Here is a 16,114-nt window from a genome sequence, read left to right on the forward strand (position 1 = left end):
ATATCTGAGAATAAATAAGAAAACAGTTGTTTTATTTCTTAGTCGTTGTAGTATAGATGAAGTTTATGAGTACCTTCTCTGGAAAACTCTCACGAGGCTATAACTCGTCCACTAGGGAATTCCTAGTGGTTTAAGGCCTTGTTGCATATGGTCAATGCAATCGCACTCGGCAAAACGAGATTAGTTAGAACTTCATTTTTGGTCACTTATTTTAATTTCTCATATTTGCTTGAGGACAAACAAAATGTTGTTTGGGGGTGGTTTGATAAGAGCCCAAAACTGTAGTTTTAACCCCTTAATAATATTACATTTAGACCAATTATGTGATTATTAAATAAGAGTTAGTACTGTTTACGTACTTTTGTGTATTTCAGGCATTGGAGTCAAATATGTGAAGAAATGTGTTCCTTTTGCAAGAGAAAGGAGCAAAGGTTGGTTGCTAAGAAGTTCTGTGGTTAAAGCTCAAGTTTCAAGGAGAAAAAACCTTGTTAAAGCCCAGTTAACGCTGAAAAGTCAAAGTAAACGCGGCCAGAAATAGCGTATAAAAGTCAGCAGAACTTCTGCAAACCGTATATCTTTGGACTCAGACCTCGGAATTGGGCCTACCATATGTCAAAACGACCAGCTCGGAAAGATCTTTCTAATGGTGCAAGACTTTCCCAATCAGAGTAGCAGAAGTGGACAAAAAGGCTGTTATAGTAATTTACAGCAGAGAAACCCTTTTTGGACTTAAGTAATTAGGTTTTGGGCTCTATTTTATGGCCCAAAACATGGCTCTAAAGCCCATGCACGAATTTGTAGACCTAGCATTTTCTATATAAAGAGGACTAAGGCCAAACTCTTAGGCTCTCCTAGATTTAATTCATAATATAGATTATACTTAATTAATTAGTCAGTACTTAGCTTTTAATATAGTTTTGAATCATGAACTCTTTTCCATTAGATTAATAAACTAATTTTATATTCTTTCAAGGATGTCTTATTCTTCTTCTTATATTAATGATAGTTTGATGAATCTGAGCTAAACCTCTATTAGAGGGGTTTGAGAAAGCTTTGATGAAAACTTGATTGTGTTAGTGTAGAAATAGTTGTAATAATCTATTCCACTCTAGAAGGTAGTTAATTCACCATGAGAATGGGTTTAAATTGCCTCACATGCTAATTATTAGTTGGTAGAGATTGTCATGAATAATTAGGGATTAAAAAGACCCAATCTTTATGTGAAAACATAAAGATTAGGATTACAACAAATCTATGCTAGTTTATTTAGTTGAAATCAAGGTGGAATCAAATCCCCCTAATTCCTTCTCCATATTCACATCTTAGTATTGAATTGCCGTAGTATACATTAGAACATTTTAATTAGTTTAATCATCATATTAGTATAATTTCAATTCATTACTCTAATTTGATTTTAGGTAGAATTGATTAAATTAGTGAAGCTTAAGTCTAAAGAACTAGAAGTGGAACGAATTCTCTACTCCATACATTGTATGATTCACGAGAGTAGAACTTTGATCATCAAGTAGAAAATAGCTTTTACTTCTGCCTAGCATAATTAGTTAAGTAGGAGTAAACTATAGTTTTTACGTTTAACATCTTGCGTATGAGCTGCTTAAGCAGAAGTTGGAGTCGCTATATGACGCCATCGGTAAACATAATGAGTATAAGGCTGGCCACCCATATACTGACACCTTTCATGTTGTTCCATAGCATTCACCCTGTGGATATTCCTCCATGTGCCGTCTTTAGAAGCGACAAGGTTAGAACCAAACAACTTCCCATGGTTCACAGGGGGTGAAAGTTCCCAGAAAAAGTTCTCGGGGTAGTACGTGGGAGAAAAGGTTGAGTGACTTGAAGAAACTACAAGTTGTCACTCCTTTACGTATTCCCCATGAGGTTAGGGAGAAAGTCGTGGTCAGAGATGCTTTGGAGGTTCGTATTTATGAGGTAGTTACTGCTTGTACATTTTTTTTTGTATATTATTGACAAATTTCCTATTTTTTTATGTGCTTATTATGACAGCGGGAGAGGAACGATCCTAGTCAGCCATATAATATCATCACGGAAAATCAACTTGTAGCCCGGGAGACAGTAGCGATATAATTTTCACGGTTTTGAGTTTTCTCGCCAAGGTTGTCTCTTTAACAAATGGGCAATTTAATTTGTTAGTTCTAATTTATGTCTGGGAAATGTTATGTCATTTCAGGTGATCATGCAGGCCACCCAGGACTTCCTTCTTCATGGTCCCAGGGGAGGCAAAATAGATTTAAGAAGATATTTGAAGAGAAAACTCAAACTTAGTGCCATGGAAGACGATATTGGAGAAGAAGAATAGCACAAAGAGGAACACGAGCATAGCAGTGAAGATGAGTCTCAACAAGCCCCTGCGAAAAGGGTGTGACGTTCCTCTGCGCTGCAAATTAAGTCCCCCATAGGCAAGGATGTCTGTAGCAAACGAGCACCACCATTGAAGAACAAAGCAGCCCCACTATCCAAGAACAAACCAACCCCACAGTTGAAGAACAAACCATCCCAACCATCGAAGATCAAACCACCACCTTTGAATAACAAAGTACCACATTCGACGAAAAAAGCAGCAGCTTCTAAAAACAAAACAACCCCATCTCCCCCTTCACAAACAAATTGTGGAACTGAGGACCCAGTACTAGAGAGTGTCTGCTACTGCTGCAATTAGGAGGTCACCATGGTCGACAACTTCAAAAGAAACCACCAAGTCCGACACCTTACATATTTCTACCTGCCGAGAAAGCAAAAGTAAAGTAAAGTTGAAAGTAGCCAAAATTGATAATAAGACTCAGAGGGTTGGGGGTATTGAACCAGACCCTCTATCGAGTTGTCACGAACTTGAATGCCCCGAACTGGATAACTATATGGGCCTAGCAAAGCTGGTAGGACTGGTCAACCAACCTACTAGAGGAAGAGGCTGCTGCAGAAGAGAGACTGTCAGCGTCCGGATGGGCGGTGAGTCAAGTGCAAAATGCTGCGAGGATAATGGGAGATAAATTATGGAGACCCTCTTTCAAGAGTTTAAAGGCACAGTACGAAAAAAGAAAGTTGGTTTCTATGTTTGTGATAAATCAAGATCGGGATTTGAATTAAATTCCCATGGAGTCTAAAGACCCAGTACCGGCCACTGATCACCAATCACCCGTTGAAGAGACTCATATTGTCCTATCTGATATAGAGGCCCAAAAAACTGTTATGGACACTGCTCTGGCCATTAATTCGAGCACTAGTGATCAAAGTTAACCCGAGTCAACTATTAGGGCAGGTGAACGGTTGAGGGGGGAAATGACAGACCAAGAAGTCTACAAAACATTTTTGTCAAGGAATCATCGCTTGCAAAAAATGTTACCCAATATCAATGGGGACGAGGTAAATTTGAATACTTGACAAACATTTAGTTATGGTCTTAATATGGATTAAAAGTTTGTGATATGAGGGGGACATTGTTTGTACGCTCTGAGACATTATAGAAACGTGTTTCGTTCTTATCAATTTTGATGCAGTATGTGTGTCGGATTACAAGTAGTCCAGTCAAATTTCTTCCTATTTTTTTATGGGGAACTACATGAAGAGGAAGTCCAATAAGTCTATTTTGTAAAAACCACAACAAGACTAACCTTTTCTGAAGTATCTTCGTAAGATATTATGTTCAAGTTGTGAGCCATTATAGTTAGTTTCCGAGTTCTATTAAATTTGTACACAGGATGCTTGTGGGATTGCTAGTGATACTGTTAAATCTTTATCAATTTCAGATAAGGAAGTCCAACCTTACCATAAGGTACACTTCTGTCACCGACACCATGTTCATACTGTAATTGGACTGAGACATTAATTGCCTCTATTGCAAATTCATTCTAAATTGCTCATACAACATGATTTTTGAATCAGCCTACCGAAAGCATAGATGTTACCCAAGGTGGTCAAAATATTGATAGGGGCCCAATTCTGTTGCTACATCTGTTATGCAGATGTAGTGATTGACGATGCAGAAGAGGGGCCCAATTCTGTTGCTACATCTGTTATGCAAGATGATATGGTAAGAAGATACAAAACATTTGTTTCTGTAATCAATCTAATCAATTGGAGGATGAAGTGGCTGCTGTTTGCCAAGACTTAATTCTTGTTGTTTTAAATAAGAAAGAAAATGGATTGCTAGAAAGAGAGCCTGGTATTGTAAGTTTCCAAAAGGTTGGGGTTGACCTAACTAAGATGACTACCTCAAATTTCCAAGTTTCGTATTACTGGAAGAAGCACGATGTTGAGGAATCTAGTCACTGTGACATTCTTAGGCACTATGGAAATGGTATTCATATTGACATGAGCAGCTTCTATAGATTGTATAAGGGAGGCTGGGTGAATGATGTGGTTTGTCTCTTTCAATTATACATTTTCTTGACACTAATATATATACGGAATATATATATAGATATCCTTTAGCATTTGATTGTTTTATGTTTTTGGATTCCAAGGTACTAGATTCGTACATGTACTTACTCAGTCAGTGGTACACTGTTGTAGGACATGTCAACACTGTAATGGAGGATATGTATGTTGTAGTTGAAGAATCAAGCTTCTCAGTAAAGTCGCGCATCCGTATATATTATCTTTCATTATTTTTTAGGTTTATTTCTTCTTCCCTTGTTTCTTATTATTTAGTTTTTGTGACAGTGTTACTTGTATGATATATACGGAATATTAGGAGCAATATTAAAAGAGGATAACATGATTGTTGAAGAGAAGCTTCATCAAGCAAAACATCAAGTTGCGGGTTCATTAAAATGTCGAATCATAGAATTGGTTGGGCATGATAGTTCGAGACCAGACTTGAGTAACTTCTGTGGTTTGATGATGACGGTCAATGTTGAAGGAGTACATTGGATCTCATCGTTGTCAATTTTGTGACGTGGAGTGTTCAAATCTATGACTCGTTGGAGAATCCGAACGATGGTCGCCCCTGGCCTCTTGACCCAACACGGTGAAAAAGTTGTTGACAATGCTCCCTTACGCATTGTTGAGCTAGGATGGAGAATGCATAAACATTGCCAAATTGGGTCATCAGTGGAGTGTTGAGTTTCTAGTTTGTGGCAAACAAGACGATGCCAACAGCTGTGGTGCATTTACACTTGTCTTTGCTGACAGCCTACCACAAAATCTGTCACCAGTCTTCCCAGCGAAAAGGCGACAGTATATAAGGCAAAGAATAGCAAAGGACTTGTTGGAGTGTGGCATATCTGACGAAGAGTATTGTCAGAGGAAAATTGGCCGACGTTTGAACTTTGATGCGAGAGAAGAAGCTGGTGGTGGGCGAGCAGTTGCTGAAGTTCAAAGTGCACCAATTGGTGTCATGGAGGTGGATCCTGCAGACTCTGGCTAAAACTTTATTACAACTCAACGACATTGTCACTGTTCAAAGTCATCATAGGTGTTTTGGGAGTTCTAATCTATTCTTCTGCAGGGTGCTTTTGGGGTTAGGACGTGATCATATATAAATATAAAGTAGGGCCAAATATGGACAAATTAAAATAATGGACCCTTAAAATAATATGTCCCAGATGCAAATGTCGTAGAAAATTTGGACAGGGGCATTAGGTTCCCCTATTGGGACGTCATAGTTACTAATTAATACAATTGTGATCTTCGGCGTAGGTTACCAATGACAATGTTAGTACTGAGCCCACTATTGACCTGAATTTTGTGGTTGATGTTTTGCAGCTAGACACCATGGAAGTGGAGCTCGATAATGTGCAAATAAAGACGCTTGACAATCAACTGGAAGTTGAGCAGTTGAAGGACTGTAATAAATTAAGTGCTAGGTAGGAGAGGGCCACTGAAGTGTGTCTTGATAAGCGTATGGAAGTTATGTTGGTGGGTTTTCCATTAATAAAGTGGAATCCCACCGTCACTCCAAGATATAGTCTGCCTCCGAATCCCACACAAAACACAGAGTCAAAAGTCCTTGCACAGGTGTATTGGTGATTGTATGACCAAACTCTCAAGACTAGGCATGCTGCTGATCTAACCGTCAGGGTCTATGGTCGGGGGTTGTCCATAAACTTGAGCACCTACTAGTTGCTTAGACAGTACCAGTGGCTAAATCATGAGGTTTGTAGAATGCTACTTGCTACATTTGGCCTTTCCCACAATATTTAACTTACCGTATTGTCTAACTAGTCAATTTGTCTTGTTTTTTTACCCTTTTTTTTTTCCTGGTCAAGGTTATTTCGGTGAACAAGACCCTTCTGGACAGGCGGTATAATAGACTTGCACGGTATGAGGATTTCGTGACAATACATGAACCTTCGGAATACTACGCTATCATCCCAGATACACAGATGCTGGTAATGTCTCCCAAAACCCACTTCTTTTCTCCGACTTATTCTGAGATTTGTCAACAATGCTCCGAATAATTATGGTTTCAAAAACTATGTAGGTTTTGTATGCCACATTGCCACTGTTAGGGAGACTCTCACTGATCGGAGCCTGACTACAGAAGAAAAGATTTTTGTACTTGCTTCTAACATGTCATGGTCCCTAAGGTTGACCTTCAAAGAATTGCTCGAAGAAAACACACGCATCCCGTACATCACCAGGTCCAAGGGGTTGATGATGGCCTTCGATCTCTCAAACCACCTTTGGATACTGGTCGTCTTCTTCTTTCGCACTTGGATTTGCCTGATTTACGATTCGTTGGCGGACGTTATTGCCGACCCTACACCCCGGTTGGAAAATTTTGTATCCTACTTCCGTACACACTCTTAATGCACAACAAAGATGGTGTACCTCAATTGCAGCTACAGAGAAAGTGGATTATCAAATACCAAGACTGTAAGAAGCAGAAGGATCCTAGGGACACTGGGTTTTTGTACTGGCTTATGCCGATCAGTTACTCCGAGATGATGCCCCAACATTCAGCCGGTCTGGGGCCATGTTAAGAAATAGGGTTGCCAAAGACCATATAGAATGTGGGTTGACCCAATCCCAATTTGAGAATGTGGAGAAAAAACACTGGTAGAATGTGTGTTCACCATGCGCGAATTTTAACAACAACCATTGGCTAGTGTACTGTTAGGGATGGACAAAATAATTCCATTGTACTAGACTGTCATCAGTTACTTTTGCTTTGCCTATACTTCTATAATTATCTTGTTTAAGACAACTTATTATCCCTTTCAGACATCAACAACATTTCAAAGTAGTTACATATATCATGATCTACCATACATATTATAAACAAAAGACATGGACTACGAACTTATAACAAGACATCCTTCAACTAATAACTCTATAATGGAAGCCTCTTCTTTGGAAGGAGAGCACAAGAACAATAAGTACCTTCCAACATAAACGGTTCGAAACATTCTTACTCTTGCTCCACTATCCTTTCATCACAAGTCCAAGAAACTATGTCGTCAATGGGCAAGTCTTGCGAATACACATCGGACCCAATAAACATTTGTTTCTAGCTAAGTACGCCTTGAATAGCATATCTTGGTTACTTGACAACGAGTAATGGGCTTGAAAATATCATAACTTTTTGCAGCCATCATTTATGTAGTATTATACCCTCTCCAAACTTTGTTCACTTAATTTCCAAAGACATTGCTGTTTTTAATAGTGATAGGAACATCATGCAGTTCAATTTAGGTACTAGGGAGATGATACTAGACAAAGAAATCCCAACACTAGGCACGCAAGATATTCTTACGATTATGTCCGACAGGGAGATGCCGCTACCAATTGCTCCACAGAGAACCCTCATTTGATTGGAGGAAAACTTAGGCAGAATGGGAATCACTTGCCATCTCTTCATAGCGTGTCACCAGTCTTGCTTATGTGGATTTTCATTTCGTTTTTGTACTGTGGCATCTCTTATTTGTAATGGATAATTTCCTTACAACATCTTATGGAAGTAGTCAGACATTCTAAAGTGTCACTAGATTACAATGCATGCTGTGGAGTGGTGAGATTCCCTGTTTCACTACATTGGACTACAATAGTAACATATTCAACGCCTAGTGCTTGTTGACAAATGAAATGAACTCCTACATAGAAATTAAAGATTATTCCATTGCATTCAACCTTAAACACATGCATAAATTCCGAAGCACTCATTTACATTATGGAAAACATTAGGGAAAAACATTACGGACCCAAAACATTAACACTGGCATAAACTCATAAGATGATAACGACAGTAACCATCACATCTACAAATATCCCAACATTAAACAAACAAGCAACAAAACCCCACAACTAAATTGAATTCTTTTCTTCCCAATGGCACCGAAGAGGCTGCCATGTTACACATTTTCAAGACGAACTATCTGATGAAGTGCCGTCTGATGAATCTAGCATAACATTTTTTAGTTGTTTTAATTTGCACTTCCGTTTATGAGAGAGCAAAACCACCAGCCTCATTCTTTGGCGCTATTGTATAAGGGCCAACTCTGCCACCACCTCTATTATTTTTAGCATTATATCGTATTCACAGACAAATATATCCAGCTTGCCATAGAGAATATCTAACTCCATCCTGCCTTCCAGACTCATTTCCTTCTTCAACTTAGTGATGGACAACAATATTTCTTCTAAAGTTTGCACACACCGATTTGGTTGAAGAGATGACCCGGAAGTACTTGAATTTCCGTTGTGTTATCAAACCTAAATTTATGCTTCAAACTATGAGACAAACTTCTACTGGAGTAGAGAAAGATAGTATCATATATATCTTGTAATTGTACGGTGTGTCATGCAAGATTCTGAATGACACCACCAAAACTTATTGCAAAAGACTGGTCTGAATCTTCAGGAGCACGATTCAACTTTATCATCCCACATCCCAAGATAAGATAGTAAAATAGATATGAATAAGGTAGCTAACTTGTATTTACACTTGCATTACAGGCACAACCAGTACACCACATAGGACAAACAACACTAAAGATTACAACTTTGTCTGAAAACCTAAACATTTGCAGTTAGTTTGAACCAATGAATGTTTCCTCTTTGTCAATTTGTTCTCCTCTGAAATTGTCATCATTTCCACTTCCCTAAGCCGATGAGCACTTCGTTTCTATCTCGTACTGCAGTTAGTCGATTCGTTGAATTAGAGTCCCTTCTTGATGGACAAACCCAGCACAAAAACAACTACACTTTGCTCCAGTTTGGGGTTTGGAACTTCCTCAACCAATCAACCTTCTATCATAATTCATGATTAGTTTCGGTTTGTTAGGGATTAGGAGGAAGAATGCTGCATTGCATCCAATTGGGGATTCAGATCCCTTGGGGATTTAGGGTTAGGGAAAACTGTTTTCAAAAGAAAAGAATGACCACTCAAAACTCACCCCAAAATTCAATATGTGATTATGCCTTCAAAATATGTTTTCAGATCATGTTGTAGGCATAGTCAAAACAAATACAATGATGCAGTTCAGTTTTGGCTGATTTTTTGCGTGACAACAGAAATAGTGAAACCCAAAATATAGTCTGTGCTACTCGAAACTCAGATATTGAACCATTTGTCGACAGTCTCCTGGTTTGTAGGATGTTTACTAGCCCCCCTGTCATTAACGAAGTACTTGCAAATGCTTCTGTTGTGGCCATGTTGGTTGCATAGCGTGCAACACCTCCTCTGTTTTGGACCCTTTCACGGTGGTGGGATCCTGATTCTCTCCATTGGGAGACAACCTAGTTTGCGCCTCAGTTCAAGAGGAAGAATGTAGTCATCCTCTTTGTTTATTTCCCACTGTTCCTTGCTAGGAATACCAATCTAAACCTCCTAATATGTACGTAATCAGTTCTTTGTTATGTAGTACTCATTAATATATGAAATGTGGCGCAGGCTAGCAACGCTAATGGCCAAGCATGCATGGGGACACTATATACCCAAGTGTTGGAACCACATACACGTATAATCCCTACTCTCCAGATTCACGGAGTGGCTGCCCCCCTCCTTGGTCATAATCATAAAACATGTCCTTAAAGACCGCAGCTCGTACATTTCCCTCGACTTCTTCATGTTATACATGATAGGGTTATATACTAAAAGCATTACTTTTGTATTAACTCTAATTCTTTATATTTTGAATGAGAATCATATGGGCATATGTTATGCATATTATATATGTTATTAGTTATATACATGTGTCTAATACTTTATGTTATAGATGATATGGTGTGGACACACAGAATATCATATTATAAGTACCTTATAAAGTATAAGTAATCATTCACAACCTAGATGGATTTGGACAAACCATTGGTATGGTTGTAGTATAATCTGGTATTAGTCTATCTTGACTATATGATTACACTAGTACACTTTGTGTGTATTGAACATAACCAAGTGAGGTTGTTTCTCTTTATACTGACTATATAAGAGAACAAACGCCTTTGTTATTATGAATGCTTGTCCTCTTAATCTGGATATAATAACGGGCACTTACGTGCATGGTACATTACTTTAAATCATCAATGAGTGAGATTCATTTGTGAATCAACAAACTCGATGGATTGGGTAATGACATTGTATGTAAGGTGTGTTGTTGATCATAGAAGGAATCTGTGACTTGCAGGAAGTCGGGTTGATGATGTCCCTTTGAGGAGCTCAAAAAGATTGTCATGTAAACCTTGTAGGTGGATTTATTCCAACATGACAATGAGGTTGAGTGGTACTACTAAAGGACATAAGAAGTTGATTAATGTAGTTGTTAGTAACTTGACTTAATCAACGGACATTCAATATCTTAAACACGGGGAGATCCACAAGCATATAATATGGAGCCCATAAACGCTGCCACGTAATTTGGGATTAGGGCGGTAGTGCAATAATGGTCTTTAGTGGAATAATCCATTTGTTGACAGACTTGGGCCGTGTGTTCTGGGCGAACATGGGAAGCCCAAGCCCATCAAGAGGCCAAACCCTAATTTCTCCTCATGGTCCCTGTTATAGCCTATATAAAGGAAACCTCTTTCTCTAGCCGTTTTCTACACAAGAAAAATCAAGGTTTTGCTCAAGAAAAATAGATCCAAAATCGGTTCCATTTTTTAGAGTGATAGAGGCAAAGTGAGAAAGGAGAGGTTAGTAGATCGTTGCCCACACAATGTCCAGTCTGTGCATAAGAATACAACAGAAGATCAAGAGGTGGTTGCTGATTTCATAGCTATTGGATTCTCAGAGTTATCTTAGCCAGATTTACAGGTATGTTTTCCAATCCAAAATTGTGAGAACCATTAATTCCGCTGCGCATGGTTTTCACGATTTGTAGAAATATTCATAAATTTCTAACCAAACCGTGACTCCCCTTATTCCGCTGCGCATGGGTGTTTCGCGGTTCGTAGTAAATCATTCGGCGAAACCATAATGGTTCCTACAATACATACGCCAACGTCTCAGCTGCAAAAGGTACTAGCAGCTGACCCCTCAGAGCCCACTCACTCACAATATCTCTGTACTTGCAGAAATGTACAGTCAAATTTCGCCTGATTTCCTCCACCATAGCTTGTACGGGCCACGACCGTACTTCCTTAATCATTTTGTTCCAAATCTTAACGTGGTTGGTGTAAATGATACCGTACCTCTTCACATTTGAGGTTGAACAAGACCACTTCTCTATCGGAATATCCGACAACAAAGTGTGCGTTGTGGGACTAATTTTCAGGATATCTCTCATCACTTCCTTGAAATGCCATCGCTGAAGGGAAGAAGCTGCTGTTTTCACCTTCTCGAACACATGTTGTGGTGCTCTTTTCAAGTTCTTACACACGTGGTTCATGCTAACACGTGTCTTGCTCTCGGAAACACCACGGGGACCTTGGAGATCAGACTTTGGTGCCTATCAATAATGAGGATAAGCGGCTGGTCATAACTAATGACGTGGTCCCCAAGACAATGGAGAAACCACTCCCAATTTTCATTGTCCTTTACACTAACAACACCGAAGGCAACGGGAAATACATGACCTTCTGTGTCTAATGCAATGGCAGATAGAAGGCACCCGCTTGATATACCCTTCAGTTGTGCCGTCAAGCTCTATCAGAGGTCTGCATGTGTTACGGAAGCTCCTAATTGTAATCCCGTAAGCCCAAAAGTAGGACTTGAACCGATCGGTACGTCCTTCTCTTTTTATCTTAGTGTAAGAACCTGGATCAACTTTCTTCAGCTTGTTAGAATAACTTGATAGTAGCTGGTATGACTGCCCATAACTCCCATGGATCTGCACATCCATATTGCACTGTTTAGTTGGGGACAAGAAAGTATATATATGTGGGCACTCGTTATAATGTCGTATACATATATCACCTTGTCTTATCTCTCATATGGCATTTAGGATGCCCCAGGAGATTATATGCAAGTATGGGTATTACCTATATATGTATTGTACGACATATATATCACCTTGTCTTATACAGTATTATTTATTCAGGTCACCATAACAGAGTATATGCACGTACTTGTAATCATTGTAATGGCTCACACAATTAAATTGTTGTGGTAGAGCTAAATGTTATTGGGTTATTCGGTTCACCTGTGCCAGTGCCTTTTCCCTTCCCCTCCACACAACTTTGTACGATACTTTAACGTGTTTCCAGTTTTTAACAATGGCCTTCACCTTGCTTGCATTTATAGTTTTGTCGTCCTGCAACATCCCTCTACAAATCATGGCGGCATAGTCACTGTTCGCCTCGCAATTATACACTCTCGCCGTATTGCGACCGCATTTGTGACCGTCAAATAGTGTCTTAATAGTCCAATCATAAGATCCTTTAGTCGTGCTGCAGTATATATGAACTGGACAACCTGACCCAAGGCTACTCAAATCAGAACCTTTGCATCCGTATTGGTTCCTCTCCCAATCTTTTTTCACCTTCAGCAGTTCAAAGTTATTTTGAATCGCGTAGTTCTTCATGTGGAGCACGAAAAAATCCCGTTTGGGGAATGTCATGCCCACGGAAAGCGGAATGTTCTCTTCCAATTCTGTTTGACCAGCGTACTCCACATGGCCTTCCTCAACTACATTCTTTTATACCTTGGCCCCCGCTGCCTTTTTCCCATTGTCGGTATTCTTTCTCCTGCACCATCAGTGGTGTAAAGGTATGGTTTAGCTTTCCCTTACAAACAGTCGAATGGGGATTGGAATGGGTTATTGGATGGACCGAGTTCGTCTTGAGAGCGAACTGCCTGCGTATCTTGCTTTTGGTTTTTGTGGGGGAGAGCAGAATCCGGTCTGGCGTAGCTCATAGGAGAGGTATTTATAGATATTGAGAGTGTATCCTTGCCCATCACGTGTAAAGGGTATCCCAAACGAGGGGTGGAAATCGATAACATGTGAGAACCGCCCTCATAGGTCCGGCCAGAATGATGTGGAGTGTCGGTCAGATAAGTAGCTTTGCGGCCGCGGACCCGAAAGAGTCGACGCCAAGATATGTGCAAATACACCTTTAGTCATGATTGCTTCCGAAGCGGGTATCCGAAGTCACTTTCCTAGCGTAATTCACGGATACCGCGACTGCCCCAGATCGTTCTATTAGCTCATGGATGCGACTGGATCCATAAGTCGATGTGTCATTTCCACCATGTTATGCGGCGTCTTTGGATAGAGAATATCACTCCCCCACGGCCCCCCTCTCGAGGGTTGTGAAAATGACCCGGAGAGAGATCGGTCGCGACGCGGGAGCATGCTAGAGGTGGAAATTTCCAACGATCGCGTGAGGAGCTGCTCGTTAACCATGTGAGCCGGTGGGTGCAACGCTTTGACGCGTGTTCAAAGACGTGGCGTGATCCGAAAGTAGTTGCAGAGAAAACGCGTCACCTCGCCGTTTTTGGGATGTGAAAAGATAGACACGGTTGGTTGAAGTCGGGGCAGCTGGGGGGTGTAATCATGATGCCTTGAAACCGGAGGGGCGTTGCTTAAAAATTTCGCTGGCTCTTTGAAACTTCATTTGGTCGCCGATCACGGTAGAGACACTACTTCATTACCGCATCATCCTTCAGGTTAGTTCTCTGCCATTATTGAACCTCTGCTTCTTGTTTTGTGCTTAGCCTATGTTCTAGAGTTGTTAGGATACCCTGTTAGTTACTAGTAGCTAGACCTGTTAGGGTTAGAAGAAAAATGTCTGACTCCGATGACACTCGATCTAATGAGGTCCGTGAAGTTTCTCTTGGCTGGGATGATGAAGATGATGAGAAAGATGAGTCTGTGTGTGGGGTGGTTGAGGGTGATGATGAAGATGAGGCGGTTGAGGGGGCTAGTAGTGAGGAAGATGCGGCTCGATCTGCGTCAGAAATGGCCGAAGCTAGTACTTCGTGTCACCGCGTGAGAGGTCGTCTTAGAGCGGCTGCCAGCCCTGGCTATGGACGTATTATGCTTTGAGGGCGCCCCCATATCCGGTAGAGAAATATGGGATAACCATAAGCGGTCCGGAGATCCATGAGCCCCACGTAACGCCTCGGTTTATAGCGATAGGTACACCCCACCAAATCATGGGGTGATCATCTGTGAGGGGCAGCTGAGGGCGTTCATGACGATACCGCTCTCCAAGCTGGTTTGTGAGTTCCCCGAACCGCGGGCAAGGCTACTTAGTTTAGTTTGTGGGTAACACGTGGCGATTGTTCAAGGTTTTGACCTATTGAACGCCAGCCGAGTAATCGAATCGAGGTCACCGATGTTATCGAAAGCACTACCGTGAAATCTAGGTCGCTGAACTTTAGTTTGCAAACTCGAAGCATTCGCCGGTCGAGCATTCCGATGGTAAGAGTAACGAAGTCGTGGGACAAACAACCGCCGCTCCTTGTAGGAAGCTACCGCGGCTAGCGGGTTCGGGGGGATAATAAAATATGCGACTTTGATCGGGTGGGTACCAGGTCGTTGTCCGATGATATCAAATTTGCTTTGGTTGAACTTATAATCAAACCGTTGTCTTGTTGTCTATCACGGATATCCACTTGGAAAGGGGGTCGAGCCGACAGGTGATCGAGAAGTTCGCTAGGCTGACGCGAGCTGAGAAACAAGCAAAGCCACCGGAAGTTGCTCATTTCTTTGAAGAGTGCGGAAGACCCGCAATTAGGGAGAAAAGGCACTAGCAAAAGGCCAGAGCGCGGGATAAGGTGAGTGGGAAGACGTCGAAGAAACCTGTGATGGAGAAGCGTAGGAGTGATCTAGTTACGAGGGAAGACAGGCATCGAGGCGTGTCTTGGGTGAAGCGACCACCGGAGGTGCTTTGGGGCCTCCTGGTCCGAGAGCTGGGGAAGAAGCCGGTGAGGACGCCCATTCGATGTGGATGACGCTCTCTTTGAAGTCTCGAGTCTCGACCGAAGGTTCATGAGGGTGGTGAGAGCACACCGGGTAAAAGTGCGAATCGGGGAAGGGTCGCCGCAACTCGAGGCGCCCGACCGATGCCCGACTTCGGCCCTAGGTGAGGACGCCCGAGGTTGCCCCGAGGTCGCCAACCTGTGGTTGTTGGAGATCCCTCTGGCAAGATGAAGGGAAAGGTTGGTGCGAGAGAGACTGGTAAGGGGCACTCCAGTACTGGAAAAGACGAGCTGGAGTGCAACCTGATGTACATAGATGAGGTGACTGGGAAGAAGCGCTATGTGAGGAGGTCGGACTGCAGCTACAAGTCCGCACCCATAGCTGCTTGTTTGCTGGAGGGTATGACCCTGGACGGTGATAGGAAGGACTTAGATGCCAAGGAGCTGGAGTCGAATCTGAGGGGGATGGATAAGGCGATGTGTCTGGTAAGTCACCTTTGCGCTCAACTTGACTGTGTTATCGCGTTAGATGCTGTTGTTTGATAATAATGTGATATGTTGTGCGAGTTGTCGCAGTTGATCGCTGGGTACCAGAAGCTGAAGATGGCCGCGCTGATCGCTGACCTGGAGAAGGCGGAGGTTGAGTCATTGAGGGACGAAATATCGAATCCGCGGAGTCGGGCAACAGCCGAGAAGACAGAATCGATGTGTGAGGCCCCAGCCTTACGCCTCGACTCGAGAAGACCTCTGCAGTGAATGAGTCGATCGGGCTGAAGCATGAGGTGGAGGTGTTGAGGGGCCAGCTAGTCACGACGAACACTTATGATGAACGAT

At 41.7% G+C, this 16,114-nt stretch overlaps 1 protein-coding gene across 1 annotated transcript; it reads right to left on the minus strand.

The window, feature by feature from the left end:
* Positions 1-11,399: 11,399 nt before the first annotated feature.
* Positions 11,400-12,938, minus strand: LOC147475048 (uncharacterized). The gene is made up of 3 exons (XM_086585253.1): positions 12,558-12,938; positions 12,027-12,245; positions 11,400-11,864 (listed from the first exon to the last, which is right to left on the minus strand). The coding sequence occupies exons 1-3, from the start codon at positions 12,936-12,938 to the stop codon at positions 11,400-11,402; spliced, it is 1,065 nt and encodes a 354-aa protein (XP_086441379.1).
* Between the last annotated feature and the right edge of the window lie 3,176 nt (positions 12,939-16,114).

Source organism: Coptis chinensis, chromosome 9, assembly GCF_015680905.1.
Source record: "Coptis chinensis isolate HL-2020 chromosome 9, ASM1568090v1, whole genome shotgun sequence".
Classification (NCBI taxonomy): domain Eukaryota; kingdom Viridiplantae; phylum Streptophyta; class Magnoliopsida; order Ranunculales; family Ranunculaceae; genus Coptis; species Coptis chinensis.

Bases quoted from the DNA above. Each gene is read 5' to 3' on its own strand.
- LOC147475048 (XM_086585253.1), bottom strand. From the start codon at position 12,938: ATGAAGAACTACGCGATTCAAAATAACTTTGAACTGCTGAAGGTGAAA. The intron at 12,246-12,557 runs GTGAACCGAATA...ATGGATGTGCAG, and splicing joins GGGAAAAGGCACTGGCACAG to ATCCATGGGAGTTATGGGCA. The intron at 11,865-12,026 runs GTGCCTTCTATC...CATTATTGATAG, and splicing joins CTGAAGGGTATATCAAGCGG to GCACCAAAGTCTGATCTCCA.